This window comes from Quercus lobata, chromosome 5 (assembly GCF_001633185.2).
Source record: "Quercus lobata isolate SW786 chromosome 5, ValleyOak3.0 Primary Assembly, whole genome shotgun sequence".
Classification (NCBI taxonomy): Eukaryota; Viridiplantae; Streptophyta; class Magnoliopsida; order Fagales; family Fagaceae; genus Quercus; species Quercus lobata.
This window is the reverse complement of record NC_044908.1, coordinates 1091518-1114804: the sequence shown is the minus strand read 5'-3', so window position 1 is coordinate 1114804 and position 23287 is coordinate 1091518. Positions and strand designations below refer to the sequence as shown.

The 23287-nt window shown below is 33.5% G+C and overlaps 2 protein-coding genes across 2 annotated transcripts; one reads left to right on the top strand and one right to left on the bottom strand.

Moving 5' to 3' along the window:
• The first annotated feature begins 2160 nt into the window (after positions 1–2160).
• On the top strand, positions 2161–4111 carry LOC115992432. The gene is made up of 3 exons (XM_031116632.1): positions 2161–2221; positions 2888–2980; positions 3349–4111. The coding sequence occupies exons 2-3, from the start codon at positions 2894–2896 to the stop codon at positions 3751–3753; spliced, it is 492 nt and encodes a 163-aa protein (XP_030972492.1). The 5' UTR covers positions 2161–2221; positions 2888–2893; the 3' UTR covers positions 3754–4111.
• A 637-nt stretch (positions 4112–4748) lies between these two features.
• LOC115992013 (RING-H2 finger protein ATL3-like) lies at positions 4749–6568 on the bottom strand. The gene has a single exon (XM_031116048.1). The coding sequence runs from the start codon at positions 6099–6101 to the stop codon at positions 5181–5183; it is 921 nt and encodes a 306-aa protein (XP_030971908.1). The 5' UTR covers positions 6102–6568; the 3' UTR covers positions 4749–5180.
• Positions 6569–23287: the final 16719 nt, after the last annotated feature.

The following is a 23287-nucleotide window of genomic DNA, read 5'->3' as shown; positions in this document are numbered from 1 at the left end:
ACTTCCCTCTAAGATTGCTTTAGGACGTGGTTTCTTGTCAATCATATTATGTCACATTATACTACCATAAATAATATGAATTTCATTGCTTCTTCCTTTGGAACACTCAACTTTTCTTTTGGTTGGATCATAGATATAACCCAATCTTTATTTATTTATTTATTTTTGAGAAGACAGATATAACCCAATTAGTAATGAAAGTTTAGTTTCTCAAAAAAAAAGTAATGAAAGTTTATTTTATTTTAATTTTTTTTATCGCAACCGTCAGTAATGAAGTCAAAATGCGTATAAAAAAATCTAATAGGCCTTGGGAGTCACTCCAAATGAATTTTGTTATTAGGCAATGCATTTATATTTAGGGTATGTTTGGATACTGTTTATTTTGTTGAAAACTGAAAATTAAAAATACTGTAGCAAAATAATTTTTAAATATGTGAATAGTGCAGTGAGATCCATTTTTAATGAAAGTTTTGGTTAAAAAAGAGGTTTGTGGGTCTGTGAACAGTGTACAGGACACACTAAATAGTGCAATTTCAGTGGAAATTTTACCGTCAAAGAGGTAGTGGGTCCCGTGCACAGTGCACGAGACCCACTAATAGACAACATTCCACATGATGGAGCGCTTCTCAATAAAAAAAAAGAAAAAAAAGGAAAACGCAAATGCATAACCGCTAGTTGCAATCCAAACGCATACTTTAGTGTCTTTTTAGCAAAGATTATTTTTGCCAACTTATTTTACTATTTAGCTCATTTTTGCTATTATTCATGGGTCTCACTGCACTTTTTGTTACTATTTATAGATCTCACTGTATTATTTCAGCTCATTTTTACCTTTATCTTCAGTATTTTTAGCAAAATAAGCAGATTCCAGACATACACTTATTTAAAGATTTCTTCCTCAGCCTCATAATATACTCTCTTTTTTCTCTATATTAGTCATTTTTTATTTTTATTATAGACTTAGTTGGGACTATTTGTCCATGCCAAATTATTCTCAACAATAATAGTTTGTCTTTCTTTTAAGAATATTAAGTATTTTTAACACACACTGAGAGAGGGGAGAAAGATCTTTTTTCAAAAAAAAGTTTGTCTTTCTTGAATTTTTAGTTTCTAAAGATTTTTTCATAGGTTCTAGTTAGCTCAACTGGTAAAATTTCTTATGATTGAACAAGAGATCTAGGGTTCAATCCTTGCCTATACCAAAAACTGATTGGTGTCTTGGTCTGATGATAAAGAACTATCATTCATAGCGGACGCTATAAGTTGAAACTTTCTCCAATTTTATTTTATTTTATTATTATTTTATTATTTTTTTCATTCTTTGCCCTTGTGCGGAGGGTTGTTCTCAAGTCCTCTATCCAAGCAAAGCGCATTTATGCTTTGCTTTCATTCTTTTTTTGAGGTTGTCTTTTTTATGTAATCAATTCTTTATTTCAGGAGCTTTATTTAGTTCCCTGTTCCAGTTTTATTGATGATTGATTCCATTGATATTTAGTGGCATAGGCTATGAGAGGAAAGAGTTTGATTTATTCTTGAAAATTTTATGATCATATTGAATTGAATATTGTAACATTGTCTTAAAAGACATTATCATTAGCAAACCATGTTACACTGTCTCTTCTAGGGAAATCATTGCATAGGGGCTGTAGTTGTGGTATGAATGATATTGTTTTCTATTTTTGACTCATTTTTTATTTATTTATTTTACACATGGTGGTGGGGTCAAGATCGAATTTGTTCTCATTTCATGTCAAGCACATTGTCTGGTGAGGGTGGCATTGGTCTTTATTCTTTAATCACAAATTGAAATTTTTGTACGACAGGAACCATACAACACGCCTTAAACCAAGGGGAAGGATATATGATTATGATTACTGATTATGACATTTAAAAAAAGTTCTCGCATTTCCCTCCCAAACTTCTAAAACTAAAGGTCTCGAAGTCCCCGAAACATGCGCTAGATTTGTCGCTCTAGGATCTATCATTTCCTTTAATCCTTTTTGCTTTATAATTAGTATATACTATTTTTTTTAATTATTATTATTACTATTAAACGATTAATTTCAGTTCCATTTTGTTAATCACATACTGTCAAAATCAAATTCAGAACCCCACATAAACCCATTCTCTCTTTACATTGAAGAAGTTGTGAGACACAAGTCTAACCCAAAAGAGGGGTTTGCGTGTTGAGGGGTTGATTCATTATTTGGCCCCATTAAAGGTAAGAGTATGTATGAATGCAAACAAAAGTTAGTCCCCATTAATTTTTGTCACTGCTGACTAATATACCACTTTTTGCCTTGCGGGATAAGTTTGATCAAATACCTTTCATACTCAAAAAAGTTTTGTCACTTCTACGACAATTACAACTAAGCCTTTGTTACAAAATACATTGTGATTTTTTCACTTTCCTACTCACATCACTGCCCATTCTTTCTAAAACAAATGTGAATTATAAAGATTACACTGCCATTTCAACTACCAAAAGATTTTCTGTTATTTCTCTATTCTGTAACTCTCACTGTGATAGATAGGAGGATATCAATAGGGTAGTTGGCTTTTGTTTTTTTTTTGATGCTTGGAAGTACAATCTCTTATTAGTCGAATATGTTAGTCGAAGTGGTTAAAACATCTTATTTTCATTTAAGAGCTCCTTGTTTCCCAGCATTCCATCATCTTTTTCTTTGAGGACAGCACCAAATTGCAAATTCTCATTTTACTTCAAAATCCTTTTCTTGCTTCTAGCTATTATTTTTTCCACAATTTGGAGGATCATATTCACAAACTCTCCCAACCGGTAAAGCTGAATGTTTCTTTTTGATTATTGTCAAGCTTTGTTCTTTGAGTTTTCTTGCTTTGTTCTTGATATTGGACTCACAACTTTCAGGCAAAAATGAAGAAATCTCCAATATACCCGAAGTATGAAACAACTGATTATGAGGGTGATGGATTTGATTCTCATGTTGTGGACTTCTCGCAGGTGATTTTTCTAACTTTTTTTTTCCTGTCAGTTTCTTGATGTTGGAGAAGACTTTTAATACGTTGAATCTTAGTCAACAGAGACCAGTCCAGTTTTTGACATGAACATTGTGTTCCCACCTCAAGTGTTTGCAATTACTACTCCCCCCCCCCCCCTCCTTTGACTTTGATTATCTCTAGTGTTGCACCAATTGATTGATCTCCAAAACCGAGTTTGTCATTGTAAATCATCTATGTTTTCATAAATATGATATCTACTATTATGCAATATATACGAGTGTCTGTGTGTTGATATGTAATCCGTTCAAAAATCAATGTCACAATGTTGATCAGTATGTAAATGTATTTCCGGATTTGGCTTTGATTTAGTTCTTACAAGAAGCAAGACACCATGCAAGAGAAGTAGGTTTCCAGAGCTCATCACTGCATCCAGAAGAAAATGGAAAGAAAAGATTGGCCGAAGAGAAAAAGGGAAAGAAATCATGGAAAAATTCTCTCTTGTCATGGTGGAAAGCTGACAAAAAGAGCAAGCTTCAAGTGGAACCAGCAATTAGTTCTTGCAATTCAACTCCAAGACAGCGTCTTGTTTCTGGTCCAATACATGGCAGTGGCAAGACTAATGATTGCAGGTACCGGCATCCCACATCTGGGCCTATTACTGGCCTTTTTAACCCCACTAAGAGAGTGGAGAATGAGATATCTTATACGTGTCTTGACCAGCTTGACAGACCTCACGATGTTCAGACCTATGGACCTGTTTACCTGGTAACATAGTGGCATCAACAAGAAGTTGTTGATTCAACCCCCAATGTGGTGCTTATGCATTCTCCACATGAAAGTATTCATTGGTCTGTTGTGAAATTGGGGGAATTTTGAGGATGGAGAAAACTTTATGTTGAGGTGCAACAATTGATTTCTGAAGTTTTTAAATATTGGCTATGGCGGGTATGGCATTTGATCATTTTGTTGAAAAAGCAAGAAACTTGGAGACCTATTTTGTATAATTGAGTCATCCAAGTAACAAGAGAACTTCTTACTGATCAATTGTTATTCCATTTTGTCATTAATATCCTGTTTCCTTGGTACCTAATGTGATTTTTCAGAAATGTATGTTAATTTTACATTTACTGCTGATGCACTGTCAGAGAACAGAATTTTTAGTCTTGTAAAAGCAATTCAACCCAACATATCATGACATACCAAGTTTTCATCAAAAGACGCATTAGTTACTTAGATGTGGTAAAAAGGACCTCAGGAGGTTCTTAATTCTATTTCTCAAGGGAACTGACTGCTTAAATTCTGCTTCATTGGTATGATCAAGCAAACTTGGGAATTGAATAGAAACAATAACATGATTGTCCACAGAAACAATAACGGTCCCTACTTACCTCATTCCATCTTGATTTTATTCCACCTATAATATCCTCGACAAGTCTTTCCTGTATGCATGATTGTTACAAACCAACCCTTGAGAAAGAAGGGTTTGTGGGTGGGGTAGGTGGGTACCGGATGGTTAGCAGATTCTTTAAAAATGAACCTAAATGTCGCCTAATCAAGTAAAGAGAAACTAACTGAAAAGGCAGGTATACTTAATTCAACAAAGCTAGAGTCTCTTGTCAACAATGGCACTGTGACAAATGCATCCCAAGATCAAAAGCCCGTTACCACTCCATTCCATATGCATGTTCCCAATTCTCTATTGAATTGAACATCAGAAATTGATCATGTTCCTAACATGAAAATTTATCAGATTCACATGAGCAAAGAGCTGGGGGCAGAGGTGCTTCTTTGATGTATCAATAAGAAAAAAGAATATGGCATAATACATCTTTTGTTTAAAATAAATAAATAAAGAAGATGATTTGTCCACCCTCTTTAACACGGCAAAGCCAATTTTACTTTCATACGATAGGGACATTTCAAGTAACTGTACAATTCTGTTTCAAGAACAGATATACAATATTCTAGTATAACAAGAAAAATAAGATTGTGGAGATCTCAACCTCAATTTGTCAAGATCAAGAATAAAAGAAAATGGAGCAAAGTAACATGAAGGAATTCTTTTCACTCCAAAACGAAGTAGTAATTCTCAAGAATGGTAGAACCAAGCATGAGCATTCAAGGCGTTCCAAAACAACAATTTCTCATTGCCAGAATAGTTTCTAAACTAGCTAATATGTTCAATCTAATAAAACTGGTTTTTAACTCTGTACTCTCCCTCCTTGTTCAACATCAACAGAACCGGGACTACAAGGATTTGATCTTCTATCTCTGCTCAAAAGCCTCTTTAATGACCTCAATCTTGTTGTCATAGGTGACTTTGATTCCTCCTCGACAAACCTGCTTGCTGAAGGGGATAATGATGATGACAAATTCTCAGTCATCAGCCTTGGTATATCAATCACCAAAACTCCATCCGCTGGCCTAGTAGCAATACCCGATGAAGCGGAAGAAGACGAAGAAGGGCCTTCTTCCAAACAAGCAGTCCCAGTGCTTACCTGAGCCTGGTTTCCCCAAAACAACACGTTTGTTGGGAAATTTGGAGAGTCTATGGAATACCCAGAAGCCAAATTCTCGCCTTGAGGCTCATCAAGGACTAAAGCATTCTCTGCTACCGTTTCAGCATTAGTACTATTGGAGTTGGAGCCTTGAGGAGGAGCAACCGGATTTCGACAAATCGGACAGGTAGAGTGTGACTGAAACCACATGTCAATGCAATCAACGTGGAAACCATGGTTGCATTTGGGTAGTAGCCTAGCTTTCTCTCCTCCCTCAAGCTCAGAAAGGCAAACAGCACATTCCAAACCATCTTTGAAGTCTTTTGGATTGAATTCCAATACGGGAATTGAACGCAGGACTAATGGGTCAAGCCCTCTTCTCAAGTTGGCAACAGCAGGGTCTTGGCCTGGTGCAAAGACAAAGCGGCGGCGACGGCGGCGGCGAGAACGAGGAGAAGTAGTGTTAGCTTCTTCAACGCTCCACCAAAACCATTTGGCGTAGAGATGGAGACACAGCACAAACACCACCACCGCGAAGAGTACAATTATGGCTACCACCATTATCTTCCCTGTTAATTCTACTACTGCTGAGTCATCCAGTTTAGATGGCTCGGAGCTACTCATGGTAATACCGTAATACTGATAGTTTTATGATCAAAGTTTGTGCCTTTCTCTGAAACCCAAATGAATGTATCAGTTAAGGATTCACTTTCGAGCTTGAACTTTGATGTCTTATAGAGATTCAGATGCCCGCAAGAACAAATGGACTTTCTCTGGTTTGTGGTTGAAGCAAAGACTAGTCAGGTCTTTGGGGGCTGATGTATTGAATTGAATGAGGTTTTAAACTTAAAGATGGAAAACTAGGAGCAAGTTAAGTTAGACTTGTTCTTTGGGCTAAAAATAATGAGGTGGGCTACTACGTGAGAGAGAGAGAGAGAGTGTGTGTTTTTTCAAACCCTCCACTTATGACTTTTCAAAGACTTTGGACGTGAGGAGGAAGAAGGAAAGAAGATGACGGTATTTGGTTTTTGGGTTGGGATTGGTCCAAATGACGAAAGGAGACACTGTAGAAGAAGGTCCCTTTCCTCACTCCGTTGCTTCTTGGAATCTTGGTGGCTGCTGCTTGCCTTTTCTTTTTTGACTTGTTTTATGGCCTTGTACACACTTGGATTCTCTTTCTCATCCTCTATTCATTAACTTACCAATTACCATTATTTGTGGATTTTGGATTCCAAATTTGTCATCAAGTATGTATACATATATATATTTGCTATAATTGTCATCGTGTATATTAAGCTATTAACTAATCCTGTTATGTATCTTATTATGGTAATGGATCAAAAATAGGTACTATAGGATAAAAACATAATGTACAGATAAAATTTTCTTAAAATCACGTGGGAGAAATCTCATTCAACTTATATTAAACAGGTCATATAATTAAGAGTATATATAAATAATATTTTGATTTGCCATATAATGGGTTTGAGAAATCTATTATATAAGGAACCAATTAAGGCTGTCAAGGACAAAATCTAATCTAAAATCAAAGAAATAGTCTTTAAGATAGGATCCTAAAATTTTGTAAAGCTATTAAAAAATTACTGATAGTAATCTAACAACGTGGTGTTAGATTGCTAAATTTTCAAACTTTCAAACCCAACTTAATAACAATAATTAAATTGTCCCCAATAGCTAGAAGAGCCTTATAAATTGCTGCTACTTGTGGCTTGAGCAATCAATTTGCCCTGATATCAATTTCAGCACATTATCTGCTTTCGCAAGTTGGGTGCGGCTTCAAAAATGTATACCCAAATAATGAGAATTTTTTTTTTTTTTTTTTGGCTGAATCAAATAGTGAGAGTTGATAATAAATAAAATATCATTTCCGATTGTCATGGTCATATACAAGCAGGCAACTTTTGTGTAACATTTCAAGCGAATTCTTCAATGACCAGACTCACTAGTCATGAATCATAATCACTTAATTGGATCGGCTGCTAGTCGCTCAACAACCATTAAATGGCTACACTTCTGTAACGCCATGTTTTTTTTAATAAATCCATGTTATTGACCTTAGCAAGCTTGAACTGCTGAACCCTAATTCATGACTTTGGCTCAACTTATATTTATTAGTTAATTGACCCTAAGGTGGGAGTTTAGTGGTTAAGCACCCCTTCCGCCTCACCTTAGCACTTGGGTTTGAGTCGTGTGGGACATGCTAGTATCAAGGTCAGCGGGACCATTTAGTGCAGGGGTTTAACTCGTCACAGTGAAAAATAACTTTCTCCCAAGATTTTACCTTTAAAAGTTTATTTATTGTACTTTTAGAAAAAAAATGATAAAAATAAGTTCATCTAGCATATCCAAGAAAAAAAAAAAAAAGAGTTCATCTAACCGACCAAAGTTTATGATAAGATGCAGGGTGAAGCATTTAGGGTCTGGTTGGATACCTTTTTTTTGTTGAAAACTGAAAACTTATTGCTGAAAACACTTTAACAAAATAATTTTTAAACTATTAATAGTGTCGTGGGACCCAGGATTTATTGTTTATGCACGTTTTTCACAAGTTTGGTTGGGTTGTGAATAGTGCCGTGGGAGTCAGCCAAAAATGCAAAATCATTGCTTGGCAAACGCATGCTTAGGGTCTTTTTTTTTTTTTTTTTTTCTTCCCTTTTTCTTAATATATAAAAAATAGCACTTAGGGTATTGAAGCTAGTCAATGGATTGATAGTGGTTGGATTTGCAGTCATTGACCTAAGCAAAATAAAAATTAGAGTCACAAAAACACAATGCCATCCAAGTCAAAGATCTGGTAATGAAAAAGGTTGTTCAAATCCAACACTGCTGATTTTGTGGGGGAAAAAAATAAGTAAAAAGATGTGCAGTGAAGGGAATATACAGAAGATTTTGATGCCTACAAATACTGTAGGCTTGTGCAAGATTTAAGGATGAGTGAATTAATTTAAAGGAAATTAGGCTAATAACTAATAAGAAAAGCAATGGAGTGGCCCAGCATTGTCACATGCTAATGTTTTACGTTTACCACTCCTTTAGCACAAAGCTCAAGATTACTTGATTTTTTTAAAATTAAACTGAAAAAAATAATGATTTTTAACCCGTAGAAGCCGCTTAAGCATCCAAATCCTTGGATGTGATGTTTAGGAGCGGCGATTCATATTTGCGTGTTAAATTTGTGTTGTGTCAATTCATGAGTATTTGATTATATGAGTCAACGTTAACCCGAAAGGTTTATTGAATGGGTCAAGATTCCTTAACTTTAACACGATATATTTATTAACGGATTAGTTGTGTCGACCCGTTTATTAGATTTTATCAAAGTGGGAAAAAAAAAAAAAGTACCAACTAAATTGATCTAAATTATGAAAAACAAAACAAATAAATTTTTTAAATATAAAATTCAAAACTAATGAGTAACTATATCACAAATAATTATTCAAAATTAAAGCATGTCTCAATATTACAAATAATCAATTACAATATGTCAAAAAAAATAAACAAAAACAACTAATAAGTTTATATACCTAAGGTTTGAAGGCTATATTGATAAAATGTCATTTAATTAAACAGATCAGACGGGTCAAACGGTTTCTATGGGTTGGACATAAACCCGACACGTTTATTAAACGGGTGATTGTGTCAATCTGAATATGAAACAAACCCGTTAAGCATCAACTTATAATCTGCTAATTTTGTGTTGTGTTGTATTGAGTTCGCGGTTTGTATCAAATTTGGCCACCCCTAGTGACGTTGAACGGGAGAGGAATTTTTTAAATTTTTTAAAAATTTTAATTAACTCAATTGGTCAAGTTCTATGACATGCCTTCGATATGATTATTATTTTTTAAATATCTTATTAGGTAAAGATATCGATTAGTTTTGGTGTAAATGTATTTGAACTTAAATATCTTATTCAAGGACAATTATTTATATCAATTTAAGTAAGTAGAATATATTGTATCTTATCCTAAAAATCATAGTTTTTTGTCTTCTTAAGAAAGGAATTATGTTAATCAATAAACTCTTGTGGTCCTAACCATTATATTAAAAGCCAGGTATAGTAGCCTTACTCTGTTCCATTTCCCTTCTTTGTTTCAGAAATAGCAATCATAAGTTTTTCAAAATAAAAAAGAAAAAAAGAAAAAGAAGAAGAAGAAGCAATCATATTTCAAGAAAAATGGGGTAAAGCAAATCTGAAAAGGTAAGAATTAATCATCCGAAAGAATGTAAATTAGTAAGAATCAACATGATCCATGTAACTATAGAAGCAATAATTACTTATTAATCAGTCTTGAAAAAGATGAGAAAATTTGTTACATTCTCGCATATGTCACAACAAAATTTCAATTATAAAATACATTGAATCTTAATAAAGCTTCATGAATTTTTCTCAGAGATTTTGTTGTTTATTTAATTCCTTGGAGGTTATAAAGGAATTGCGTAAAGCTCCGAATCAATCAAACCTTTCCCGCAACTTAATTGGTTTCCTGTCACTGGCCACAATTTTGGGCTTTAAATCAAATATAGAAGACGTAGGTCCAAAAATAAAATATACAAAGACAAAATGATTAATTGGGAATGATATATTTTTTTTTAAATTTTTCCTGTCATTATGGACATTGATGCCATTTATTTGTGGAAAAAGCATAAAAACATCTTATCAAAAAAAAAAAAAAAAGCATAAAAACAGTAACGTGTACGATTGGCACATGACATCCATAACTTTGTCTTTTGAGAAAGTACCTAAAATATAGAATTTTATTTATTATTTATTTTGGGGCTAATAAGAAAGCTGGGAGATAGTGACTTTGATGCCACAGGAAAATGGCCAGTGTTTTTGTTTGAAATGGGCTTTGTCTCTTGCTCCCGCCTGTTGGGCCTAGTACTGTGGATTAGTTCGAGAATGCATAATTGAGCTAGATCGATTAAGGAGGCCCAAACTCATATACAGTATTGTTTATGTAAATGGTGAATCTCATGTTGGAGGTAATTTGGTCAATTGTCAATGATCCAATTGGTTTATTGGTATCATCACCTTGTGAAATGGAAGAAGGAATCTCAAATTCTATAGAGTTTTGTGTTCTTTTCCTTTTTTTATGGGTAGTATATTGTGGCTCAAGTAGCCCAAACTAATTGTAGGCCCATGTACTTGTAAAACAAACATATTAACTTTAAGTTAATTTATGGTTAGACTAGACTTAATCAAATATTTTCTAGTATATAAACCTTACATAGGATTCATTGTAACACAGATACTTAATATAATATAGCCGTCAAGGGCTTTTTTTTTTTTTTTTTTGTGGATATAGGTTATTAGGCCGAACCATGTAAATTGCTATGTGTACTCTCTCTTTCATGCTTTTGCTCATCATTCAATTATTCAATCATCATACACAATTACGCAACAACTTTTACAGTCTTGAAATTTCATTTCAAGCTATTAATCAAAAAAAAAATTATTTTTCTTTTTTTCGCAATTCTATTTTTTCCTTAATTTATAAAATGCATTTATGAATTTTAAAAACAAGAAAATTGTTTTTTGCTCTTAAAAATAAGTTTTTCAAAACAAGAAACTGAAAACATTTAATTAGTTACTAAAAATTGTATTAAGCAAGCAACAATGGTTTTAGAGGAGAGAGAGAGGCTATCACCATTGTGTAGTGTAATTAGTAACCACGATAGTCAATAATCAACTCTCTAGTACTAATTATAAAATTTGGTCTACTAGCTCAAGCTGGCGCATGTCATCTAAAATCCTTAATATTAAAATTTAAAAGTAATATTAATTCACTTAATTTTATTTCAAATAAAATTTGAGTTTGAACTCATTATCAAGTTAGATTACATGTCCACATTTGGTTTATTTTCTAACTTTATTTGCAAGTTATTACTTGGTTAGTTTATTCTTTCTTTATATATAATAAGCACCATAACTAAAAATAAACCCCTTAACAAATTTATAGTAATAATTAATAACTAAATTATAATTGAAATCATATTATTTTAATTAATTAGATATCTTGAAAGAAATTATAAGAGTTAGATTCATCATCCTTGTATTGTATAATTTCTACTAAAAATTTCCTATTTATATTATCAATAAATCACAAAACTAATATATATATATATATTATATACTTTTTTCGACGGTTTTTAGTAATTTTTTCAACGATTTCAACCGTTAAAAATTACCAAATTTCTTGTAGTGACTCTTGTACCACACTTCTCTTATAAAAGGCACTCATATATATTTTATTAAGTGAGAAATACAATACATTCATTAAGTATTTCTAACACACATAAATAATCATTCCATTATATGAGTTATTACAGTCTATCAAATATGTCATTACTAAAATTAATGATAAGTAACCACCATGCACTCTTAGTGTGGTGGTCACTCCACAAGTATAAGTGTTTGTGGGGTGTAAGGGGTAAGGGCCGGGATTCAAGTCTCCAGGAGAGAGTTTCACACACATAAACAGTTAGATTAGGCTAGAGTAGAATTTCTATCTTGTATTAAAAAAAAAAATTAATGATAAGTAATGAGTGAATATTATCCTTGTGAGAATGAAATATCAGTTTTCCACATTACAAGTAACTAGTTTTATTTCGTTACTAATGGATTAATTATATTTGACTAATATCCTTTTTACCTTTAGTTTTTCTCCAATATGTTGTGAACAATGGGAGAAAAAGTAGGAAAAATATTTCCCCTAGAAATTGAATTTTAAAGAATAGATTATTGGAAAATTCAATTGGTGGGAGTGGAAATAATCGATAAGTCTGACGCCCTTGAGCACTTTTTGATTGTTATTTTCCCTTGAAGGTGTTCCTTGGCCTAGCCAGAAAAATGGCAATTGCATTGCCAATTTGCCATGTTATTTGAATATCAAATAAAGCATATAAAGGAGAAGAGTATTGTGATTCAATAGCATTACTCGGTGTAGCCTAAGTTTAGTTCTGCGGCTGCCTCTCACAACTTTTTGTAATAAAATAAATAAAAAAACTATAAATTATACAAACTCATTAAAACAAGGCTGCCGATATTATAAGAAAACAAACTTAAATGAATAAAACATTTCTTCTTAGGAAAAGGAAAAAGACCAAAAAAAAACTATCTAAACTGAATTGAATAAAATGATAAAGATGAGAGACATATGAAGCAGTATTCATATAACTAGTCGCTAACCCGTGCGATGCACGGAAAAACTATTGAAAATAAGATTTTAAAAAGAGAATTTTATTAATTTTAGTTTATATCAAATATTTATTTATGGTAGTTTAAAATATTATTTCAAATCTTCATTTCATTTTATTTTAGTTGGAATAACTTATATAATTAAATGAAATGCTTATAAATAAGAGATGACATTAATAATATACTATATATAGTTAGTGATTATTCAAGATATCATTCAAATATGACAATTTTTTGGTTTTAAAAAAAGAACAATATTAATGCATTTAAACACAAAATACTATATTGTCCAATAGATATTACAACTTTAAAACTAAAACATGAGTAGTGATTTTTAATGGATTGGGGTAATAGCACAACTTTTAATAGAAAAAAAAAATTTTGATTTAAAATTTTTTGGAGTATCACTATAGTAAAAATGCCGAAAGGAAGCAATAAATTCCACTGAACAATGCTACAAATACATTTGGGTTTATTTATTTATTTATTTTTTCAATGAGCAGGTACATTACTGTTTAGTAGAGTCTTAATACATGGGGGATGCTCCTCCATCCAATACATCATTGTCTAACAAACCCAGCCAGTTCTTTGCTTCAAATGCTATCTTCTCTGTTGGTCTGTTTGTTCAAGGAAAGCCACAAGAGAAAAATATATTCCTAATAGAAGAACCAACTACCAAGTAGTCTAACATCATTAAGGACGTGGTCAATGCTCAAATTGATAGGTCCAGCTGACTTTACTTCATCTACCGGACTACTAAATTCACACTCTATCTCTACTGCTTGAAGCCCCAAATCCATAGAGGCCATGTACACCCTTTAACAGGCTATCTAGATTGATTATTTCTCTAAGCTTCCATATATTCCACAGCAAGTGTACAGGTTGTTTGCACCAAATCCACTACTAACTTCAAAGTTTCATCCACATGCCTTTGGTTTCGATTTGACCATAATAGCCAACCTCCACTGCAACTAATACAATCAACTGGATTGGTTAAAACAATTATCAAATACTGGGAGTATAAAAATACAATCAACTGGAGTGGTTAAAACAATATATCACATACTGGGAATATAAAAATACAAAACTTGGTATTATGTATATAATACCGTTGAAAGATTTAAATATCATTGCAGGCTTCCTGAATTCCACCCATCATAAAAGCCACAGCTTACATCAAATTGGCCTTTGAAATCTTGATCTCCTTCATCCCTGGAACCTGGAAAATCAAATTTCTGGACTAATTGAAAATTTGAAAATATTTCCAACTATCATCTAACGATGAAATTATTATATCTTTTCAAGAACAAAAAGGAAAACAAAGACCAAATGTTCTATGTAGCAAATTTGAAACCTATCACCAAGAAAAAGAATTAAACCTATTGGAAATTCATTAATTGGTACCAATGCAAGTAATTGGTACGCTAAAATATATTGATGAGTAGATAATGGTGACAATGAGAGAATAAAACTTTATAGGAAAAAAATAATATGAATAAATTACTTGTGTATGCCTTGAAGCTACTACCATCTCTATCAAAATTTTGAGGAGAAAAATAGAATGAAATATATTAATAAAAATAATATATAAATTTTATTATTGATGCAACGATTTCTCTAATGTTAAAGTGAAAAAATAATATTCACTCTCACAACAACTCAAAACATTTACTTAATATATTATATCATCCATACCACCCAGCCACCACTTCCATTCCGGGTGATCATCTCTAACCACCCTCTAAAATTTTGTGGTTGCCTATGTTTCCTGCCCAACACAAAATTCTGCTCCCCACCTTTAAACAAAACTTCACAACTTCGCAAATAATTCTTGTCACATTTAGAGATCTCAAACCAACCATTTTCATGGTAGAAACCAAAATACACACTCAGTAGTTCCACCACTATAAATTATACAACAAATTGAGCTATAGCAAATATTGGTAACACAAAATCTCATAAAGGATTTAAAAGTATATTCCAAGAGGAAAAAAACAACAAATTTTTAATACAAATAGTTAGAGTCTACCTTTTAATTTGGAGTATGTACATGTTTTCTTAAAGAATATAATCATGTGAAACTTGAAAGCAAGTTTAAAGAATAGGTGCAATACATAAAAGCCAGTCATTCATTTAAGTTAGAGAAAAAAAATCCATCCTGATTCAATTGAAAAAGCATAAAAAAAATGACAGTCATGTTTTTACATCACACAAAAAATGACATTGAGAAAATAAGGCCAACAAATACATCTCACCCTGATTAAATCAACAACACATCATCACATTCCCTACTTATCTTCCTCCTTACCACTCTCCATGTATTATGACTTCTAGAACAACAACAAAAAATCACTTACAAATTTTATCAAACAGCTTGTGTACGTGTAAGAAAAAAAAAAAACTTAATGAAAAGAAAGAATTTTAAAAAGAAAAGAGAGTACCATGTTGCAGCAACACCAGCATCAATATAACCAAGGGTTATTTTTTCTCTCAAGAAAAGAGAGTACCATGTTGCAGCAACACCAACATCTGAGCATTCTATCAAACACATGTTCAGCAATCTCAAACAACTATACTAACCAACCCCAACCTTCAAAAAAAATTCCCACGAAATCCAAAATAGTGGTAGCCCCAGCATAACATTCCATAGGCTATCATATAATAAGATCCAGAGATTATAATAATTTATAAAAAGGGAAAACCAATGTAAATGAATACGACAGTAACACTATATATCAAACTAAAACAAACCCAAAATTGAAATCAAATAGAAGAATCCCAGGAAACAAAAATCCAATAAAAATTGCATAACCAAAAAAAGGGAAAAAGAAAATCCAAACCAATGTAAAATGAAGATGAGAAAAACACTATATATCAACTAAAACAAACCCAGAATTAAAACCAAATAGAAGAATCCCAAGAAACCAAAAATCCAATAAAAATTGCATAAAAAAAAAGGGAAAAAGAAAATCTAATTACAAAAATTTCGTGATTCTTCTTTGCCATAGATTTGACAACAAAGTAAGAAGAAGAAAACGTGGAAATCTGCAAAGAAAAAAAAAAAAAAAAACTTAAATCCAGAGCAACCCGCAACCCACAACCACAAACCAACAAAATTCCATGAAAACAAAAACAAAAAAACTTAAATCCAGAGCAACCCACAACCACAAACTAACAAAATTCCATGAACAATTGAAGCGGATAGAGAGAGAGCAATATATAGAAATTAAGGAGAGTAAAAAACATGTTTTAATTACCTCAAAATAAAACATGATGGGCTAGATTGAGCGATGATGGAGAGGCAAAGAGAAATCGATGTAGTGGCGGTGATCCATGGTGGCGCGGCGGCGGGAGGATCGAGTTTTGGCGTGCCAGCGTATATTAGAAAACAGAGAGGTTGTGGGGTTTAGACCACTGTTTTAAAAACCGGACCGGACCGGCCGGTCCGACCGGTTCAACCGGGAACCGGAAGCCAATCCGGTCCGATTAAAAGCTCCAAAACCGGTCAATAACCGGTCAACAACCGGAAAACCGGCCAAAAACCGGGGTTGAACCGGAAATTAAAAAAAAAACGATTCTTTGACTGGTTCGGTTTTTAAAACCATGGTTTAGACGTGAAGGCTAAAGAGGGAGTTGCAACTTGGATTAGGGTTCTAATTTGATAATCTATATATATATATATATATATATATATTTTTTTTTTTTTTACATATATACAACGTTAAGAAGAATTAAAAAAAAAAAAAAAAAAAAAGAGAAGAAGAAAAGAAGAAAGAGGTGACGTGAAAGCTGATTTTTGGGGGGGGGTGTAACTTGATTAGGATATATATATATATATATATATAACGTTAAGAAGAATTAAAAAAGAAAAAAAAAAAGAGGTGACGTGAAAGCTGATTTTTTTGGGGGGGGGGTTGGGGGATTAAATGGATAAATTCTAATATAATAAAACATCAAAAAGAAATAAAATAAAATAAAAAGATGACGTGGAAAATTGTGGAGCTAGCAGAGGTTTCGGTTTTATATATATATATATATATATATAGATTAATTTAAATATTGTGCTGACGTGGAAAATTGTGGGAGCTTCAAAAGCTTCGGTTTTATATATATATATATAGATTAAGATGAGTGATTTTATTAGTTTTGGTTCCAACAATATAGGAAGAAACCGTAGAGGGACATAGACATTATTGTAATTAAGACCAAAGGGTAAAAGCAAACCCTGCATGTTATTGAGTGACGACGCAATAATATAATGAATAAATTGAACATGAACAGAACTACTCAACAGTAACAATGACAATAATGTAACTTCTCAGGCTTGCCGTTCTTAAGAAACTTACAAAGGCCTCCTTTAGAGCAACCATTGTTGGAACAAATGGTGTTGCAATCTGCGTCACCATTTTTAATTGGGTTTTCCGCTTTTGTAGTGCAGTTGGGCATATGGTTGTCGAAGCAGCATTTTATTGGGGCTGCTGCTGCGTTTTAGCTTATGCTTGTGACTTGGTTGCATTGCAAAACTCGTGAGTCTTAGGCTACAAACGCAGCTACAGACGGGATAAAGCCGCATTTTTAAAAAATGCAACTTAAAGTAGGCAAAAGAAGCTGCGTTTTAAACATGCGGCTATAAAATATGTCTATAGCCGCGTTTTTAGTATTTATAGCCGCATTTTTGGGGGTGGAGCTATTGCCGCGTTTAAAACACGCGACTATAGGATCTTCCTGTTTCATTTTTTTTTTTTTTTTTTTAATCTTAACTATGGCTGCATTTAAAAAATGCGGCTCTAGCTTGCCTAAAGCCATGTTTTATAGACACGGCTTTAGATTTAGTCTGTAGCCACGTGTTTAAAACGCAGCTTTAGTTTAGGAAGTGGCTGCGTTTCTTAAACGCGGCTTCAGATTTGCCTATAGCCGTAGGTTAAAAACTTGACTTTAGGCTTTGTATAAATAGTATAGTAAAAAATTTCCAACCCTCTCCCATCGCACATCATCAGCCTCCATCTCTCAAGCCCTCACCCTCTAAGCCTCCATCTCTCAAGCCTTCACCCTCCATCTCCGATCTCAACCCTCACCTTCCATTTGTCACTTTCATGCCCTTACCCTCCATCTTCAATCTCAAGCCCTCATTCTCAATCTCTCCGATCTCAAGCCCTCACCCATCGCACATCGCACATCTATCACTCTCACTCCCCACAGGTTTTAAACCCAGTTTTTGTTGATCACTTGCTAAATTTCTCCAGTTTTTCGTTTCTCACAGGCTTTCTCTTCTTCAACGCTGAGAACACTCTGCCCTCCAATCCCAACGTCCCTTTCCGCCACCTTCCAAACCACAGGCACAGTTTCTTAGTTCTCATTTTCTTTTTATCACTAAAAATATCACATTCATTGATATATAATAATCACATTCATTCAGATTATCAGATCGAACGGTCAGTGTGAAGTATCAGCGCCTCTAGATCCACGGGTAAAGGTGCATGATTTCTGAGCTTAGCCTTAAATTTTCTGAGTTAGGGTTTGTGTTTGTAAATAAATTTTCTGATTTTTATTTTTATTTTTAAAATTTATATTTATTTCTATTTTTGGATAGGTTGTGGTGAGAATTAGTCCTGTTAATTAGGCAAATCAGGTGGTTAAGAAGGTCTCACCAGACACATTGTCGATCATGGATCGGAAATTTAGGTTTGATTCCGTGAGTTGCTTTTGGGATTTGCTAAGCGAGGGAAGCTCTTGTAGTCTTCGTCCAAGGTAATTGTTTGATGAATTGATAGATTGTGTTGGTTTTTTATTTTTATTTCTATTTTCCTGCATTTGGGTCTGTTTGTTTGCCAAGAAATTGGAGGGGAAAGAGAAGGAAAAGAAATGAGAAATTTTTTAATTGCATCTTAGTCTCTGTTTTATGTTTTGGATAATGGGGTTGAATTTTCTTGAGTTGAATATCTTAGAGTATGATATTTTCTCTCCTTGGTACTAGTAGAGTATACATAATTCATAAGAACACCCATTTCTCTCCTTGGCTAGCAGGAAAGAAACTATGTTTTGGCATTTGGGGGGGGGGGGGGGGGGGGGGCAATGACCCCTCTAAAGTTTTTGGAAAATTGACTTTTATACATTTGACCCCAAAATATATTGTAATATTTGTCTGACCTTCCTTTTTGCCCAATTGCCATAAGAATAATTTGAAAAATCTTTAGCCAAAACCTAAAAACCAATCAAATGAAGCACAAATCTACGTAACAAATCATACATCTGGTCTAAACAGCCCAAAGGAATAATAATGAGGGGAGACTAACTCTCACTCTACCCATCTTTGATCTTTCAATTTTCACCACTTGCTTTGGGACAATGTACAGTTTGTTTCTTTGTATTACCCATCATGTATGCCATGCATATATATATATATATATAAATAATGTCAATTCTATATATGTACACTATAATGGAATTTCCTATAATTGTTTTTTAGCAAATATTCCTACTTAGACATCATTAATATGGCAATATCGTTGTCAATTACTATATATTATGGGATTTTACTTTTGTTTTTTGTTTTTTTTTTTTTATAGCTTTTTTGATTGAATTATTTTAAGTATCTCGTTTGGTCTTACCATATTTGTTTATTTCTTTTCATCTTATCATTTTTTTTGAATAAATTATTCTTTTCAGCTTTTAGTAACACTATGTTGAGGACCAAAATTTCACAAGAAAGCTCATTCCATGAAAAGTAAAGAAAGGCCATAGGTCTTAACAAAAGAAGGCCCAATTCATGAAGCTAAGAATCAACATCAAGGCCCTATGTATGTTCAGATTTCCAGCAAAAAAGGCCATTAAAAATCTAGCAAAATCCAGTGAAAGAACTGGACCGGGATACCCAGAGGCTACCAGAGGCTCGGGATCTTCGAGACGTGCAACACAGCTAAAGTGGGATTGAGACATCTTAAAAGGGGTACCACGAAATACAAAAAACGAAAAATAGATATGTCCTTCTCAAGCACCCAGTGGTGCAGCAAAGAACCAGAAAGCTTGGAGAGTGACAATTCATGAACAAAAGGTTGGTACTTCGAGAAACCTAGAATGAAGAACTATAAGGGGAAGTGGTTAGGAAAATCTTCAACCCAGCAGGAATGGATTCCGCTCATTTGGGAAAAATGACAACAAGAAGGACAGTCAAAAAGCTGAGTCTAAAAGGTAAAAAGCCTTGAAAGAAGAAAGGCTGAAGGTTAGCTCTCCAAGGACACCCTAGAATGGAAAGTTAGCAAGTGGCTTTTAGGAAAATAGGACTAAAAGAGGAAAACTATGAGAAACAGAGAAAGAATCAGCAGTCAGAATGGCTGGCATAACAGGGGTTCTAGTACCCAGGGAGCCAAATGAGGGGAATCAATGGTACCTTGAACCCTAAAATAACACTATAAAATGGGAAGACAGCCAACATTGAAAAGGGATTCGGCAATAGGGAATCAGAACAAGAATCGTTGAGAAAATTCTGTCAAAAACTCAAAGAAAGTAGAAAAATAGCGCCCAGTATCCCAGAACAACCACTATAGAATATAAACTTGGATTCAAAGAGATTCAAACTTTGCAAGTCTTAAAGGCTTAGATAGCCATTTAAGTCTGTAATTTTTGAGCTTATTTGGACATTGTAACACATCGTAGTGAGCACATTGTAATTCACGATTAAGAAAAATAATGAAATATTTCATATTGACTTAAGGATCCTTAACAGTTATTTCGTGTGTTTCTTTATAACATTGTTTTCCTTTGCTACTTTCTTGTTGTTCAATACATATTTTCTTGCTTGCTAGTTTTCCTTCTACTCAACTAAAAGCTAAGTCTTTTTATCGGGGTCCTCACTTCAACTTGGGTCTTGGACACACTTAGCCTCCAAAGAAACATATGCCAAAGCATGCACACATCAGATATCACTCTCTCCCACAAAAATCCTTCTCACCTAACTATCTTGGAAGGCAATACCCAAACAAAGCCACTTGGACTTGAATTTCAAATCCCACAAGTCTTGTGCAAAAGCACTAAGTCTGTGAAAATTGGGGCCAGATCCTCGTGGTTGAATCATTCTCATGAAATTCGTTTACATATATGTATATGTATTAAAATATATATCCTAATCTAAGAAACTAACAATTATTTGAAGATATGTGTATTGTATAGTATGTTCTTATGTAGGACCCATAGAGGTAAGGGAAAGAACAAAACTCCATTGCATAATAAGTATGGAGAAAGATTGTGTAGTTCAGAGAATCAGCATTCTAGGTTCTTACAGGGCTAGTACCCCGGGGTACCAAGTGAAGAAACTTTTTAAATGTTTACACAATAAAAGATAAGCCTCAAATACTCTATTTCAATCTCTTTCTCATTGTAAATATTATGAATAATTATTTTACTTGTTTCGTAAGAGTAAGGAGTCATTTTATGGCACTAAAACACTTATAATGGCATTTTATTGCTTAGGAGGAATCGCATTTTGCCTTGAGGAGCTTTATGTGACTTGCGCATAATTTGGTTCGTAATCAGCCCCCATTTAGCTACGGTGAACCAAGCCCAGTCCACCAATCCTTGTTTCTACTTGGGCCTAGGTACTGTCCAAAAAGGACCCTCACACACTCTCATTCTTTTTAATTATTAAATTAGTTTATATAGTTCTTTTGATTTTATCAATTTTTTTGATTGAATTGTTCTTATCACCTTTTAGTAACAATTTTTGTGAGGCATTATGAAGTTGTGACTTAATTGTGAGAGATTTTGGGATTGTGAAGAACCTTTTAGACTTTAGATATAATATTATTAAGAGATTTTAGGAATTGATCCAGTGATGGTGTAAAAGTGGTGAATTCACAACTCCACCACTTACAACTTGTCACGTGGATATGTTGAGACAAAATTATGGATTTAGTTGTGATTTTAACATTACCTTGCACATTTTTATTTTCTATTTTCAATTGTCATTCTTATTTGAACAACCTATTAATGAAGTCAATAATAGTTACTAACTGTTTTTTCCTATTAGAGCCCATTATGAGTACAATAAATTTCCCTTTTAGACGTTTTAAGACAATAAATTTCTCCCAATAAACATCCCATAAACATTTTAGTATAATTTACATGTGGGGTACAAGAATTTAAAAAGCTATTTGTGCCACGTGTCATTCTCATGGTTGAGGAGGCCACCATCGCGCCGAGGAGACACGCTCGGACAACAAGGCCACATCAGTGGTACGTTACTAGGGAAGGTCATATTGTAGAGAAAGAGATTCGGGAAGGGGGTTAGTCCTGACATGACTGAAGGGATGGTGGCTGTCATCACATTTAATGCATTCCACCAAACCTCCTGGCTGCATTTATGTGGAGAAGATTCTTAAATAGTGCTGTCTTAGCTGCCCCAACTCACAAAGGGCTTGGGAAGGTGTCTGATGGGACAAGCACTCAAGTAGTGGTCTAGACGATCAATAAATGGAGGGCCAAGATAATCTAAAGGGAGCTATATAACGTAAGAGACCCTCCAGGGAGAGGGGATCGAAAAAATCTGTAGAGAACACACTGTAGCAACAAGAACTGAAATTGTATCCAAGTCCAAAAGAACTAAATTTAAGAATCATTCTCCTCGGACTTCACCAAGGAAGGATTTCCTTACTTTAAACTTGTCTTTCTTTGCTGTCTTAATATCCTTGATTCATTGTGCGCGTTGCCTGATTCATTGAGGCCCAGCTTTTAAGCCCACTCTCTACAAATTCATTGTGTGGGGGCTCTTTGGACCTTAACCCATTCGTCATTCGGACTTAGGAGCCAAAACCCGCCCATACATTACATATAACACATTATGTTTACTTTAAGTATTTCAACGTGTTCCTCCAAAAAAAAAAAAAAGTTTTTAAATGTGTAATTAATATTTCATAAAATAAATTAAAATTCTCACAATTTATTTAAAAATTATAAATTCATTAAGATTTATATAATTGTTATTTTATATAATTATTGCTGTCAAATAAATTTTATATTTTTATGATCAAAATTGTGCATTGCTCGGACTTTTCACCAGTTAATATATTAAATAAAGACTCGTGAGGAAAAATATATGTTAATATATGTTACGTGGTTTTTTTTTTTGAATTTCCAGACAATTATAGAGTTGACTAAAATATTATTCTCTTGGAGTTATACTTTGTTTCTTCAAAAGAAAAAAATTTGTTCAAATAACTCGCGAGATTCGATTCTAACTTTTTTTTTTTTTTCAAATGTCCAAACTAGAATTAGTCCATAACGTGTTCAAATTAAATTTGACCAATATCGTTCTGATACAGTGATACCTTTAGTTTTTCTCCAATTAATGTTGAGAACGATGGGAGAAAAACTTGAGAAAGGCATTGCCTTGTTATTGAATATCAACTGAAGCAGATAATAACTTTCTCCAAAAAAAACTGAAGTAGATAAAAGTGAAGAGCTCTCAGCCTCTCATGCACGCATGAGAGAGACTGTCTCATTATATATCCCTCATCCCAGGCCACTCAGTATATATATATATATATATAAAACTAATTAATTAATGCATACAAAACAAGGCTATATATATCCAAAC